The sequence below is a fragment of the Canis lupus genome, unplaced genomic scaffold (assembly GCF_011100685.1).
Source record: "Canis lupus familiaris isolate Mischka breed German Shepherd unplaced genomic scaffold, alternate assembly UU_Cfam_GSD_1.0 chrUn_S1873H2070, whole genome shotgun sequence".
NCBI classification, from domain to species: domain Eukaryota; kingdom Metazoa; phylum Chordata; class Mammalia; order Carnivora; family Canidae; genus Canis; species Canis lupus.
In genome coordinates, this window is record NW_023330735.1 from 50,161 (window position 1) to 65,519 (window position 15,359).

Here is a 15,359-nt window from a genome sequence, read left to right on the forward strand (position 1 = left end):
TACCCTGACATCATGACCCAAGCCAAAGGCAGTCGCTTAACCGACTGAGCCAGCCAGGCGCCCCTTGGCCTCTGTTTTTAAAAAGGGTTTAGTTATCTATTTTGCTTTCACCTCTCCTAACCTGTGAAATGCCCAGTAAAGGCCCAGTTTTAGTTCCCATAACTAAGTGTGACAGGTGAGGAATTCTCTGAAATGTCTGACAGCTAACTGGACAAAAGTTAACCACCATGAATTATCACCTTCCACCTGTCAGAATGGCTAGAATCAAAAACACACACTAAAAAATATTGGTGAGGATGCAGAGACTAAGGAATACTCGTGAGCTGGTGATGAGGATAGAAATTGGGGCAGCCACTGTAAAAAACAAAATGGAGTTTCCTTGAAGAAGTACCAATAGAAATACCATATGATCCAGTAATCCACTACTGGGTACTTACTTACCCCCCAAAAAAGAAAACACTAATTTGAAAAGACATATGTACCCCAATGTTTACTGCAGCATTATTTACAACAGCCAAGATATGAAAGTAACCCATGTCCATCAACAGATGTATAACACACACACACACACACACACACACACAGAGCAATATTACTCAGCCATAAAAAAGAATGAAACCTTACCATTTGCAACAATGTGGATTACCTGGAGGGTATTAAGCCAAGTGAAATAAGTCAGAGCAAAATAGACAAATACTGTATGATTTCACTTATATGTAGAATCAAAAAAGCAGAACAAATGAACAAACAACCAAAAAGCAGAACCAGACCCATAAGTACAGAGAATTCTGTATTGCCAGAAGGGAAGTGGGTGGGGGACAGACAAAAATGGGTGAAGGGAAGTGGGAGGTTCAGCATTCCAGGTATAGTAAGTCACAGGGATAAAAGTACAGCATAGGGAATATAGTCAATAGTATTGTAACAGCAATATGCAGTAACACATGGTAGCTACACTTGTGGTAAGCATGGGGTAACAACATAGACCTGCTGAATCACTATGTTGTACACATGAAACCAACATAACGGTGTGTCAACTATACTTAAATTTTGAAAAGGAACTATCTACAGATGTTAAAGAACAAATTTATATGTTATTACTTGGAATACTATTCCCGAAGAGATTAAAAGATTAAAAATTATAAAATCCAAGTTTCACAAGTCCTGCCTTATTTACGTCCACATAAACTAGCAAGACCTTAAAAATCATCAAGGGCACTCAGATACCCAAGAAGAGAGACTGCTATACAAATAGTCCTGATATCTGTGCCTCTATTTACCCACACACTGCCTAATATTTTCTTTTTGTGAGCTACCACTCCTGGATCACTCCTCTGCAGGGCTCAGTGGCACTCTCCAACGTTTAAGTCTTTAGCCTGCCAAGGCACAGATTCCCAAAACAAGGAAAGGCTCAAATGACCAAGAATAGGAGCCATTTCCTGCTCCTGGAGAACCAGCTAAATGGAGTCTGAGTCATCCATGCAGTCATCTCAATGTAGGCACCTTACCAACTACCCAAATGAAGCTCCGTTATTGATCTGACAGCTAGTCCTACCCCACCAAACCCTACACATACATGGGAAGGGCATCAGAGAATTACGAAAAGAGGTGGAGCGATCACAAGACCCTGTGACCTTGGGCCATACATTTACATAGTTCAGAATCTCCATTCCCCCCATTATTTGAAAGGATCTAACCCGCCTTCTGTAAGGTGGGGTAGAAGTCGATGATGTCCCATTCCTATTTGCTGTAAATACTCTTGCCAGTGGTTCAACTGATTTTAATGTTTCTCAACAGAAACTCTGAAGTAGGGCAGCCGGATAGCCCAGCGGTTTAGTGCCACCTTCAGCCCAGGGCATGATCCTGGAGACCCAGGTTTGAGTCCCAAGTCAGGCTCCCTGCATGGAGCCTGCTTCTCCCTCTGCTTGTATCTCTGCCTCTCTCTCTCTCTCTCTCTCTCTCTGTCTCATGAATAAATAAAATCTTTTTTTAAAGGAAAAGAAACCCTGAAGTATGCTAGTTCCTTCAATTAAACCAACAAAAAGAGGGATCCCTGGGTGGCGCAGCGCTTTAGTGTCTGCCTTTGGCCCAGGGTGCGATCCTGGAGACCGGGATCGAATCCCATGTTGGGCTCCCGGTGCATGGAGCCTGCTTCTCCCTCTGCCTGTGTCTCTGCCTCTCTCTCTCTCTCTCTCTCTCTCTCTCTGTGTGTGTGACTATCATAAATAAATAAAAATTAAAATAAATAAATAAATAAATAAATAAATAAATAAACCAACAAAAAGAAATGCTGCTCAGGACTCAATTGAACGCTCTATTTTATTTTATTTTATTTTTTTTGAACGCTCTATTTTAATATGCTTTTATAAACAACAACCAATATCTTGTGTTCTTTCTTTGTGTAATTGACCTTTGTCTATCTTGTCATAAACTCCAATATTCTGTCATCATTTCTAAAACTCTTTTTCCTATTCAACCCAGTGTGGTTCTTCTTGAAACATGCCCTCTCCTGCTAATTCCCATCTCGTGTACACTAGACCCACTCCCTATCTTTATATTATGAAATCAAAGATGAGAGAAAAGGGAAAAAATCTAAATTTAAATCTCATTTCTGTCAGTTATCAAATTCAAGTAAGTCACTTTAATCCCTTTTGAGTTTCAAATTCTCCACTTCAACAACCACTTGGTAAGGATGTTAAACATGGGTTACAGCATCAGAGAGTATTTTGATTAACACATCTCTAAGATTCTTTAAAACCCTGAAATTCTATCTGCTTTTCATTTTGACTTTAGAAAAATGGAGAATCCTTAGCTGCAGAAATGATAAAAAGTAATGGAATAAAAGAAACAGCAAGAAAATTGGAGAAGAAAGTTTAAAAAAATCAAGAAAAGAGTATAGAAAGGACATGGATAAAAGCAAAAAAGTCTACAAAAAAGAAAAAGCTTCATAGAACTTATCAAGGGTGCCAGCCTAAAGGGAAAATTAGACTGAGAAGTCAGTAAATAGACAACTGTTTAGAAATACCCTCTAAATAGATGATAAATTTAATTAACGTTACATGGTCTATACCTAGATTACATATCCTTCACTTTCAGAAATATCATTCATCTCAAGGAGAGCAGACGTCACTATATCTAAGAGCTTGCCTGATTAGGGCTTGCTTATGTAAAAGCTATGGTACTGTGGCCATAGGTAACTGAGATCCACTCCAAAATCTTTGACAGTAAAAACAAGAAACTAGTTACCACTGCAATAATTACCTCTAGCTATCACTAGTTGTGTCAAATATATTAGGAAAATGCTTGGACTTGCCTGGTTCTTAAGAAAACTCTAAATCAGAGTTAACATGTAATGAAATTTGACATTCTGGGATGATCTAAGATCTGTATCTTAATTCCAGTGCTGCTGAGGGGCAAAACATGTACGTGGGAGCCACGCAGGCTAACATTCAAATCATGGGTCTGCTACTCATTAACTATGGAATCCTGGGTCAGTTTATCCATCTCCCTGAACTACAGCTGACTAGTTAAAAAAAAGTAGGCTATAACAGCACAGCTCCTTGGTGAAACTATTGCAATGACTAATAAGTAATAAGTAAGACGTATTAAGCACATAATACAGTGTCTAGCCCAGAAGACAACACTCAACAAATCCTTTCCTCTCCACTTCCTTGGTTAACACATCATTTTAAAAAAATCCATAAAAGTCCTACCTGCTTAAAGAGACTTCTTCAGACTTCTTAGCCACTAGTAAAGAAAGCAGGAAAATACATTTTAAGTCAACAATAGAAAAATACAGAATATTAAAACTGTAAGACAGATGATGACTTGTTCAAAAGTATTCCTTTGGGACCACACCTGGAAACCACACTACAGTGGATATTAATTGTACTATTGGTAGGCAGTTAATGCATTAAGAAATCTCATTTTCTCCTCTATATTTACCAATGCAAGAAAGAATTCTAGTTATCAGGATGTGGTACATACAAGTGGATGTTTCTAATGACCATTATTGTAACCAAACCAAACCCTATGAGACTGACAGGAAATGGTATCATTAGCAGAATCATTATCATAAAGTGACAATGGCAAACTTAAATAGCATGATTTTCCTGGACTTCCACTACTAGGAGCAGTTAAAACAGACTATACATATTTAGCTGGAACACAACGGAACCTCTCCAGCTCCTCAGTGGAGACTGCTAATAAGTTCAGGATGAAATGCCTCATCACAAAGTTCGGCTCGGCTCCGGTCACAATCTTGGGGTCCTGGGTGGAGACCCTCAGGGAGTCTGCTTTTCTCTCTCCCTCTGTCCTTCCACCTCGCTTGTACTATCTTTCAAATAAATAAATAAACTCTTCTCAAAACCTTTTCTAGAGAAAGACATAAGGCCTAGAAAAAGAACATTTTATTTTTTTTATTTTTTTAAAATATTTTTTTCTTTATTTATTTATGATAGTCACACACACACAGAGAGAGAGAGAGAGAGAGAGGCAGAGGGAGAAGCAGGCTCCATGCACCGGGAGCCCGACGTGGGATTCGATCCCGGGTCTCCAGGATCGCGCCCTGGGCCAAAGGCAGGCGCCAAACCGCTCGCTGCGCCACCCAGGGATCCCAAGAACAACATTTTAAATGGATTGAATTGAGCCTCCTGACTTGTTCAGTAGAGAAGGCTGAAAATTTCAAAATGGACTGATACTTGGCTAAGGAAATAAAAGCTTCCTTTGTCTTCCAGTATCTTTAACTTGGTATTCTTCAATCTATCCTCCACACGAGACGCCTGCAAACTATGGCCACAGGCCAAATCCAACCTGCCATCTGGTTCTGTAAATAAAGTTGTAATGGAGCACAGTCACATCTATTTCAATACATATTGCTATGGCTACTTTCACACGACAATGGCAGAGTGTGAGACCCCAGGGCCTAAAATATTCACTATCTGGCCCTTTTAAGAAAAGCCTGGTGATCCCCATTTTATGCCATAACCAAAGGGCCCTAATTCAAATCTAATCTGATTACTCTTCTATTTCAAATTCTCCTATCAATCCCTGCTGGCTCCCTCCCCAACAGCCATTCCATATTCTTCATTCTTGCTGGAGAACCACAGCTTTATTTGGATATTTAGTGTCCCAATACACAAAGAATGTGGTCTCGCCCCAGCTGCAAAAGGAGAAAGGATTATTCTAAGCTAATCACAGTACCTGACTTACCAGTGACTGGTTTAGGAACAAGCAAGTCATGTTACCTAGCCTATAAAATGTTAGGGGAAGTTTACTGCAAGCTGCTGAGTTTTCTTCCTATATAAAAGAAACACAAAGACAAACACAGTTCTTCTGGTCATGGATATTGTCATGTGAAAATATGCCTGAAGCTGTTGCTAATTAGCCAAGCAGGAAAAGAGACAGGGACTCCTGGGTGACTCAGCGGTTGAGTGTCTGCCTTTGGCTGAGGCTCTGATCCCCGACTTCACGGATCAAGTCCCATGTTGGGCTCCCTGCCTGGAGCCTGCTTCTCCCTCTGCCTATATCTCTGCCTCTCTCTCTCTCTGTCTCTCATGAATAAATAAATTAAAATCTTAAAAAAAAACACAACACAAAGACAGCTCTATTCTATTATGAGCACCTTGAAAGACCAAAACTCTATTCCATCTTTGCTTCCTATAACTTGCAAAACCAAAGCCAACCTAAAGAATTTCTGTGATAGAGATCCACTAAGTTAAAGGTTTCTTCCTACATTTCAGACCATGCAACACACTAGGTGCCACCTCTGGGGAGCAACGGTAACATCTTTGTGACTGTGAACATTTTTGTGCTTTTATTATAATTTGTTGAGCCCAAGTTGCCCTTTTTGAGTATTTATTATGATCATCTTTTGACTAATAACAGAGTATCTTATTTCCAAAGAACTACAGTATTATGCAACAAACAGGAGAGAACATTGTTCTAATGAAGTCAACATATCACATTCTGACTTAAGAGAAGTGAAGTCACTAATAGTGAGATTGTGTTGATGCAACAGCATCTAAAATAACCTGTGCTCCTCAACAGGCTTCCGTAGGATAGGTCATCACCTAAAAAATCAAGCAATCTCATTGGTCTTTCTGCACACTAGCTAAGTTTTGCAGTTCTTATTGTTTGCCATTTGTGTAAAGGACCAGCAAGGTATTGCAGAGTTCCAGTTTTAAGGATAATGAGACAAATCACGCTATAATAATATTTACTAAATGAAATCCACTTGTAAAAGTCAAAATACCATTTGTATAACCAGTAATTTTTATAACATGTTTATAGAGGAAACATAAAACATACTAACTTGAAAATCTTTTTTCCTTATTTACACAAAGCTATCCCATAGGATTTTAAGTCTCATAACTAATGAGGGCACCTGGATGGCTCACTGGTTGAGGTTGTGATCCCAGGTTCTGGGATTGAGTCCTACATCAGGCATCCGTATGGAGCCTGCTTCTCCCTCTGCCTCTCTCTTTGCCTCTCTCTGTGTGTCTCTGAGGAATAAAGAAATAAATTCTAAAAAATACTAAGATAACGAATTTATTTTCAGACAATACTGCCTCATATTTTAAATTACCAAAAAGAACTTCTCAAATTCTGAATCCGAGACTATTAAGAAAGAAATTAAGAAACCAAACACCCATGCAATTTACACATCCGATTTGTTTCGTTTTGTTTTCATTGCTTTTTCATGATCAAAACTGCCTTACTCTGACTTCATCTATGTTAGGACCACCATAAGTAATTCACTCTAAAAAATCGTACCTAGATCATGATTCTGTGAAGAATTTTCAGGTTTCATTTCTTCTTCATGTTCAGAAATTAGTTGGTCACTGCTACGTATAAGAAAGAGTGATAAACAATGAGACTTTTTTAATACTGATATGAAAAATATTTACCAGATATATCAAATTCTTAAGATTTTTCAAAGAATATCAGGGTTAACATCAAAACTTAAATTACCCGAATAGGTACTTCAAATTTGTTAGTTCTAAAAACTTTTATCAAGTATGTAATTATAATTAAAGGAGAAACAAAAGTAAGGTGAACCAGTCATGAGTTGAAGGCATTTTGCTCAGTAAACTAAGAGTTAGCCTGCCATAATGGAAAGTGTCTCAAATCCCAAAGTCCCAGCTCTAAAACCAGCAGCTTTTTGTTCTTAGACCAGCCACTTCTCTTCCACTCAAAGTCTTTCTCTATAAAACAGGAATCTTACCATCTTATATTACAAGGCTGTTAGGAGGATTTAATGAGGTATTATACCCAAAACGTGGTCTCTCAGGCAAGGTGATGCCCACAACTCTGGGAAGGGCAATATGAGACCTTCCATGACCTAATAAAAAAGGTATTCCACAGGAGTTAAAGCAAGCTTGGGGGGCCGCGCGGGTGGCTCAGTGGTTTAGCATGGCCTTCAGCCCAGGGCATGATCCTGGAGACCCAGGATCGAGTCCCATGTCGGGCTCCCTGCATGGAGCCTGCTTCTCCCTCTGCCTGTGTCTCTGCCTCTCTCTCTCTCCTCTCTGTGTAGTCTCATGAATAAATAAAAATAAAATCTTAAAAAAATTAAAAAAATAAAGCAGGCTTCGGGTACAGATGTAGGAACAAAGGGGAAGGAAAGTCCAGTCTCTGCTTGTAGTATTATTTGAACTCCTTTAATAGTTTAGAATGGTCCTAACTAAAGTCTGCTAGCAGAAAAGACAAACAAAATCCTCGAAGGTTAATTCATCATGAAGGTCTGGGCTAATATATGGTTTCCACGTAAGGTTTTTGAGTGTGAAGGGAAGGGTGTATGGGGCTAAAGCCAGAAGGCCCAGCTGCCAGAACAGCATGCCGGTGGCTTTGGAATAGCAGCTGAGCATATAAGCGTATGTAATAAACAAAAAAGGGTTGTAAGTTTGAATTCTAAGTGTGGATCACCATGAGGACTGACGAATGAGGATCAGCAAGGGCATCCTATGAGCAAAAGTCAATCATGACTGGACTGCAGAACCAGTTTCAACAGCAATGTTGCAGGAACAGAATCAAAGGAAACCACAGAATGATGAGCATGTCCTTTTTTCCATCCAAAAGGCTTATGAAAGAGGACTGTCTCTCTGGTCTTAGGGAAACCCTTAGGTTCTCGGGAAATTCAAGGGGGAAAGTATAGGCGATAACCCACAAGGAAAAGTATAAAGTTTTCTATGAAACTGAACATCTTAGGACACAATAGTTAGTCAAAACAGACGTTGAGGTGGGTAGTTCAGTCAGTTAACCATCTGCCTTTGGTTCAGGTATGGCCTCAAGGATCCAGCCCTGTGTTGGGCTCCCAGCTCAGCAGAGTGTCGGCTTCTCTCCCTCTCCCTCCACCCCTCCGCCTCACTTGTGCTTGCTCTCATTAATAAATAAGTAAATAAATAAATAAATAAATAAATCTTTTTAAAAAGCACCCAGGTATAACATTATGTGAACCCCATGCAGAAGGGTTATAGTTGGAATGAAAACAGATACAGTGAGGATCCCTAAGGATAAAGGTCTCAAGAGTCCTGACATAAAGAACCCTGCACCCATTGCTACTTCTAACTAGTCTAGCCTTTTGCTTGGTTCTGGGTGATGATAGGCTCTAACTCACTGCCATCCCAAGTGCTGAATCAAATTATACCTTCTCAGCTGTTACATAGGAAGTAACACTATTTTACTATAATTTTAAACCTCAGTTGAGAAATATCTAGCATGTTTTAAGTTATTTTCATTTTTGAAAAAAGATTTTACTTATTTATTCATGAGAGACACACACATACACAGAAGAGAGAGAGAGAGAGAGAGGAGGCAGAGACATCAGCAGAGGGAGAACCAGACTCCTCACAGGGAGCCAGACGTGGGACTCGATCCCCAGGCCCCGGGATCATGCCCTGTGCCCACGGCAGACACTCAACCGCTGAGCCGCCCAGGTATCCTAGTAATAACTAGCATTTTAATGTAAACTTACATATTAATACTATTAATAATAGCATATTCTTCTGCAGTCCATCCATATACATCTTAGGAAAACCTTCCTAAAGAGAAGACTGACTATATTTCATGGTTCATCTTTTACAGCATATTTTACAGCAAGCATAAGGGCTATTCTAAAATAACAGAGAGATAACTTCATCCTTAAGAACTCAGAGTATTTAAGCACCTAATCTGATATACTTCATCAGGGTAATATCTCACATGTTGCTACAGAATTGACCACTAACATGTCCAAGTGTTCATTTTTGTAAATTAACCCCACGGCTAAAATGAAGGGACAAAAAAGAAGTCTCTGGTTCCACTTGGGTATCATAGTAGAAGTTGCTAATTTAAAACCCTCTGATGAACAAGAAACTATGCCGAGGTCACTGATCTGAATAGGTGAAGGGTTTTTTAAAAAAAATTCCCCATTTTGTGACATCTGGGTGGCTCAGCGGTTGAGTGTCTGCCTTTGGCTCAGGGCGTGATCCTGGAGTTCCGGATCCTGCTTCTCCCTCTGCCAGTGTCTCTGCCTCTCTTTGTGTGTCTCTCATGAATAAATAAATAAAATCATTTTAAAAATCCCCATTTCTTCCTTAAACTGGTACAGTGTACCTCCAAACCACCTGGAGGCCAGGTCGGTATAAAAGCTATCTGTAGGCTTAAAACAGTAATATTCACACTAATGATAAGAAAACAGTCATAGTTGCAGTTAGTGATGTTAAGTTAAACATGTGGTAGGCACTAAATCACATGATTATATATAATATTATTTACACACAACCACCCTTGAAGGATATATTTATCCTCCTTTTCATATCAGGATATGTATCTGGTGATGGTAAGTAATGTTTCCAAGGTCACATACCCAGCAAGGAGGCAAGCTAACAATTAAACCTAGTCTTCTGTGAATCTAAAGTCCATCTCTTTTCTCTTTATCACTCACCTATGATTTATCCTCATTAAAGGAAGAGTCTATTCACCTAAGGTTCTCTTTCATCCTTCAATCCATTCCAATTAAAAATGAAAATGATAAAACATACTGGACATGAAAAAGTATAAAACTGATGAACCCAGAGTATCTGCTAATGGTAACCACTTCGGGATCATCTAACAACATCAGTATTCTTCAACAAAAAGTAATAAAGCAAAGTGTCATCCAAAAAAACAAAACAACTCCTACTTATGCTTATTGTATATCTTTTAAAGTATGAAATAGAATCTTAAAAAATATTAATAAAAGAGTTCAGATATCCAGAATTGTGTCATAAAGTAAACTACAAGTTGGGAGTCCCCATTATAAAACTAATAATATTAATATGAAACCCTTTTAATATAAAATCCGATGGCAAAAAAACTATTGCAAATGACATCAATCAATATTACAAAGAAATATGAATTCTGCTATACACTGTTCATGTTGGCCTGTCAGAAAAATTGCTTTCTACCTAAGAGATGACATCCTGACATTTTTCACTATATGACTATAACTTAATCATCTTAAGATAAAATTTATGACATGAGAAATTGTTACCACTCAAGACAAAATAGTAAGGTTTAAAAAACAAAACAAAAAAATACTCTACCTTTTAACCGTATCCCCTGAAAGTAGACGTGCTCCTTTTCCTACTAAAAATTTCACCATTTGCTCTTTGTTTTCATTTAGAGCAACTAAAACTGGTGTGAGGCCATCCTGTAAAAGTGAAAAAACAACTTATAATTTATAAAATTACATATTTGCATGCTAAATTTTAAAATTTCTATACATTCTGCTAAACTTAAAACATATACTGTAGAAAGTAAAATAAAATTAGCCCCTTCCTTCTCACCACTCTGTGTTTTCACCACCTGCTCCTTCTTTTTAAAAGACTGCTTTCTCAGGGAGCCTGGGTGGCTCAGTTGGTCAAGCATCTGCCTTCAGCTCATCTCAGGTCATGATCCCAGGGTCTCAGGATGGAGCCCTACCTTGGGCTCCCTCTGCAGCAAGGAGTCAGCTTCTCCCTCTCCCTCTGCCCCTCCCCTCCACTCGTGCTCTCTCTCCTGCTTGTTTGCTCTCTGTCTCTCTCAAAAACATAAAATCCTTTTAAAAAGTAAAATTAAAAAAAAATAGACTCCACTACCTCTTCATAGATTACCTGAAGTCATTCTACAAACTCGCTTCAAACATTGCCTGGCTCCAAGAATCTTTGCTTCTCTCACATAATATACCATGGTACACTCTATTCCACACCATCTAAACCAAGAGCTTCTCGAAGGCAGGGGTGATTTTTTTAATCTCTGTATCTCCACTCTCTAAAACATAGTAGTGAATATTTAAAATATTGTTATTGATTTTAATGGATATCTCTGGAATAGTGTTTTTTCAATTATATTCCAAAGAATACATAATTTGCAAGAAGGAAGACACTGTGCCCCAAAAGAAAGATTCAATGATCATCTATGTTTGTGAAATACTCAAAACTGCACTATACATGTAGCACAAATGAACTCCATTTACATTTGCTTATCCCCATTTGACAATTCCTTTTTTTTTTTTTTGTAGCAAACATTAATACTTGAGAAATAAGAGTTCTCAGGGATATAGCTTTAAGAACTTTCCAATAAAGAGGGTTTTCTCCAGGTTGTACAAACTTGCTTGATTCTCTTCTATCAATGGTATGGGATCCCAGATGTCAACACAAAACACTGAGTCACTAAGGAGTCACTAAGGAGATGGACTCTGAATGAAAAGAGCTAGGTTTCAGGGTAGCTGGGTTGCGTAGCCAGTTGAGTGACCCTTGGTTTTGTCTCAGGGTGGTGGGATCCAGCCCCACCTTGGATTCTGGGCTCCCCTGGCACTCAGCACCAAGTCTGTTTAAGATACTCTCTCCCTCTTCCCCTCACCCAACCCCCCAAGACTGTGCATGTACAAGCTGTCTCTCTAAAATACGTAAATAAAGCTTAGTAGAAATCAAAAATAGAAAAAGAATAAATAAATAAATAAAAAAATAAGCTTCAACTGAACATTGAATGCTTAATACTAAGTAGTTCGTGGTTGGGAAACCTGAGTGGCTTAGAGGTTGAGCTCCTGCCCTCAGCCCAGGGTGTGTTCCTGGAGTCCCAGGTTCAAGTCCCACATCTGGCTCCCGGCATGGAGCTTGCTTCTCTCTCTGCCTGTGTCTCTGCCTCTCTCTCAGTGTCTTTCATGAATAAATCAATAAAATATTTTTTAAAAAAATAAATAGTCCTTGGTCAAGGAGGGCACAAATGATGAGATGAGCGCTGGGTGTTATACTTTATTGTGGCAAACTGAATTAAAATAAAATTAATAATAAATAAATAAATAAATAAATAAATAAATATATCCTTGGACTTACTCCTATTATACAATGATAAAGCTTTATCTTAACTGTTAGAAAGCTCAGTATGAGATTTTTCTCATTTTTATCTTTTTGATTAAATTCAATTAAATAACATATAGTGTATTATTAGTTTCAGAGGTAAAAGGTTGTGATTCAGCAGTCTTATGTAACACCCAGTGCTCATTCCATCATGTGCCCTCTGTAATGTCCATCACCCAGTTACCCCAAACACCCATACCAACCACTCCAAGGACACTCAGGTTGGTTCTTATGATTAAGAGTCTCTTATGGTGTGTCTCCCTCACTCTGTCTTGTTTTACTTTTTCTTCTCTTCCCCTCTGATACTCTGTTTTGTTTCTAACATCTACATAATGAATATGACCATATGATAACTGTCTTCCTCTGACTGACATAGGATATTATGCTACGTGAAATAAGTATGAGATTTGGTCTCAATTATATTAATTCTGGGACCCGTAAGGCATATCCACTTCTAAAAATCCTCTTAGTATTCCAGTTTCTACTGTGATTACTATTTATAATTATTTTGTATTTTAGGCAAAGTGTAAATCAGAAATAAAAATATAACAGCTTATCAATAAAAATAGGAATACTGGAGGAGCACTGTGTTTTTATAGATTGGTAAAATGAATTTAAATGAAAAATCTTAATAACAAAAAAATTCTAATACTGGCTTACATAGATTATTTTTAGCACAATCAATAATACTAAATAATTTAATATTCTCTGCAATATGCATAATATATCCAAATAAAATGGATTAACCTCATAGGACTGCAGATATTCCAAAAGGAACACGAATACAGTACATTTAAAGAAAAAATGGTTTTCAAAAAAAAAACAACTTTTAAATTTTAACTTGGAAATTCATCCTGAGGTACCGGGTGACTCAGTGGTTTAGCATGGTGACCCGGGATCCTGGGATCGAGCCCACATCAGGGTCCCCATAGAGAACCTGCTTCCCCCTGTGCCTAGCTCTCTGCCTCTCTCTGTGTGTCTCTCATCAATTACTGAATAAAGTAATGAAAAAAATAAGGAGACAAAGAAACAGAAAATTCAATCCCAATCCTAAGAAATTAACATAAAATACAAAATATATATTATAATATGGAGTGTCTTGAAATCTTGAAATCTTTGTCAACATATACCATAAAACAGTAATTGTAAACTCAATGGTTATGGAGGCAAAGCAGGTGACACGAGTCAGTGAAGAACCTAGGCGGGGACACGAGCAAACTGGAGACACACGCCTCCTATAAAGGGACAGCCTCTGCACAGCATACCAAACAGCAGCATGGGCTCAAGGTACCAGAAGTGATCTGTAAGAAAAGCTCAAAATCCAGAGTTCTACATGCGTGCCATAATTTTAAATGTTAGCTCAACTGACAGTGGAAACTAAATACATCCGGGGGCCACATTTAGTCTATAGCCTACTTGTGTTTTTCTATTTGCTGTGACTGTTTCCAATGGCCGTGCATAAAACAAATACTTGGACATCAAACCTTTCCTAAAGCATCAGGATCATGTTTTACCAACAAATTAGGCCCCACCTTCTAAGGAAAATTGCTGTGAAGACTCATTAACACCTACTGTCAGAATTTTCCAATGCTTGTTTCAACTACAATCTATTTGTATTTACTTCCCTCACATTGCTAACCGAACAGACAGGAGTTCAGAGGAATGCTGAAGCAAAGTTATTAAAACAATTACCATCTGTATTGTCACTAACTACATGCTGAATGTTTAACACAGTAGTGATTATGCACTATGCCAGGGCCCTATGAATTTGAAAGACATCCTAAGATAGTCTATCCACAGCTTCAACTAAAAAAGAAGGTTCACGGATTTCTACTGCTGCAATTGGGAAAACCCTGCTTGTAATAATCAGAATGGTAGCAAAACACGTAAAATCTTTAAAGGGTCAGACTCTACTTATTAAAAGACTACTCATAAAGACTTCCCATCTGGGTGCCGGTGAATGACTGATAGCTGGAAGAAAAGGTAATTATTTTTCAAGCCAACAGAGATGACCAATAATTTTCATCTGTAATTCTCAAAGAGATACAGACAGATGAAAGGCTAATGTTGGAGAGAGTGGAAGGAAGTAGCCAGTATCCAACTTCAGTTAAATCTCTTCCAGAGATTTAATATTTTTACATCTCTAAATTTGTATATGTATACCTACCCATTCAGTAGTTCTTAGCCAAGAGTTGTATCAGAATCTCAAAACCCTATTTCCAAATTTCTGCGTACACACGTTATTGGATTCACTCCGTCGAAATCTTCACGGGACAGTTTTGGCTTGTAAATTCTTTTAAAGTTCCCTAGTTGACTGTGATTCACCAGCACAAGTCTAGCTGAGAACTAGTACAGTACACAACCATGCCAGTCTCCTCTTTCACCTATGTGGCCAATTCTCCTATCACTTGAGGATTCAGCCAAAAACAGAAATGAGTCACTTATCAAACCTGCATTCAATTTCCATGGCTAGAGGTAGAACAAGGACTAGTAAACTCAAAATGCAACTTGATTCCATTATTTACACACTCCTTACGTCCTTCCCATCAAGACATTCTAGATTTGCAAGAGAGTTTAGACTCGTATCTAAGTGGCTATAGCTGCAAAATACTATACTGTGTTCTTTCCTCTTCTTGTCCACTTTTTTTTTTAAGATTTTTATTGATTTATTCATGAGATGAGAGAGAGAGAGAGAGAGAGAGAGACAGGCAGAGACAGGCAGAGGGAGAAGCAGGCTCCTCCATTCAAGGAGTGCCATGTGGGACTCGATTCGGGAGACCACGGGATCATGCCCTGAGCCGAAGGCATATGCTCAATCACTGAGTCACACAGGCGTCCCTTTTCGTGCCCATTCAACCACCAGTTTACTGCCAATCTGATGTCCTTAGAGTCCTCCTAGAATTGATCTCTATATAAATTTACAACACACTCACTGGTTCGTGAGTAAGAATTACTATCCCTGAAAATTGAAGACTCCTTACCTAAACATAAACACTGAAGAAA

At 38.5% G+C, this 15,359-nt stretch overlaps 1 protein-coding gene across 4 annotated transcripts in view; it reads right to left on the minus strand.

Annotated features, from left to right (window-relative positions):
- The window catches only part of LOC119878739 (ankyrin repeat domain-containing protein 26-like), a 56,728-nt gene extending 46,050 nt beyond the window's left edge, over positions 1-10,678 (minus strand). For 2 of the 4 annotated variants that reach the window (XM_038589312.1, XM_038589310.1), the window contains exons 1-3: positions 10,563-10,678; positions 6,772-6,842; positions 3,711-3,744 (exon numbers count right to left, since the gene is read on the minus strand). In XM_038589312.1, the coding sequence (XP_038445240.1) occupies positions 3,711-3,744; positions 6,772-6,842; positions 10,563-10,621 (164 nt within the window). In that variant the 5' untranslated portion in view covers positions 10,622-10,678. The remainder of the gene's footprint in view (positions 1-3,710; positions 3,745-6,771; positions 6,843-10,562) is intronic. The other 2 variants (XM_038589313.1, XM_038589311.1) reach the window with 2 other exon arrangements.
- Positions 10,679-15,359: the final 4,681 nt, after the last annotated feature.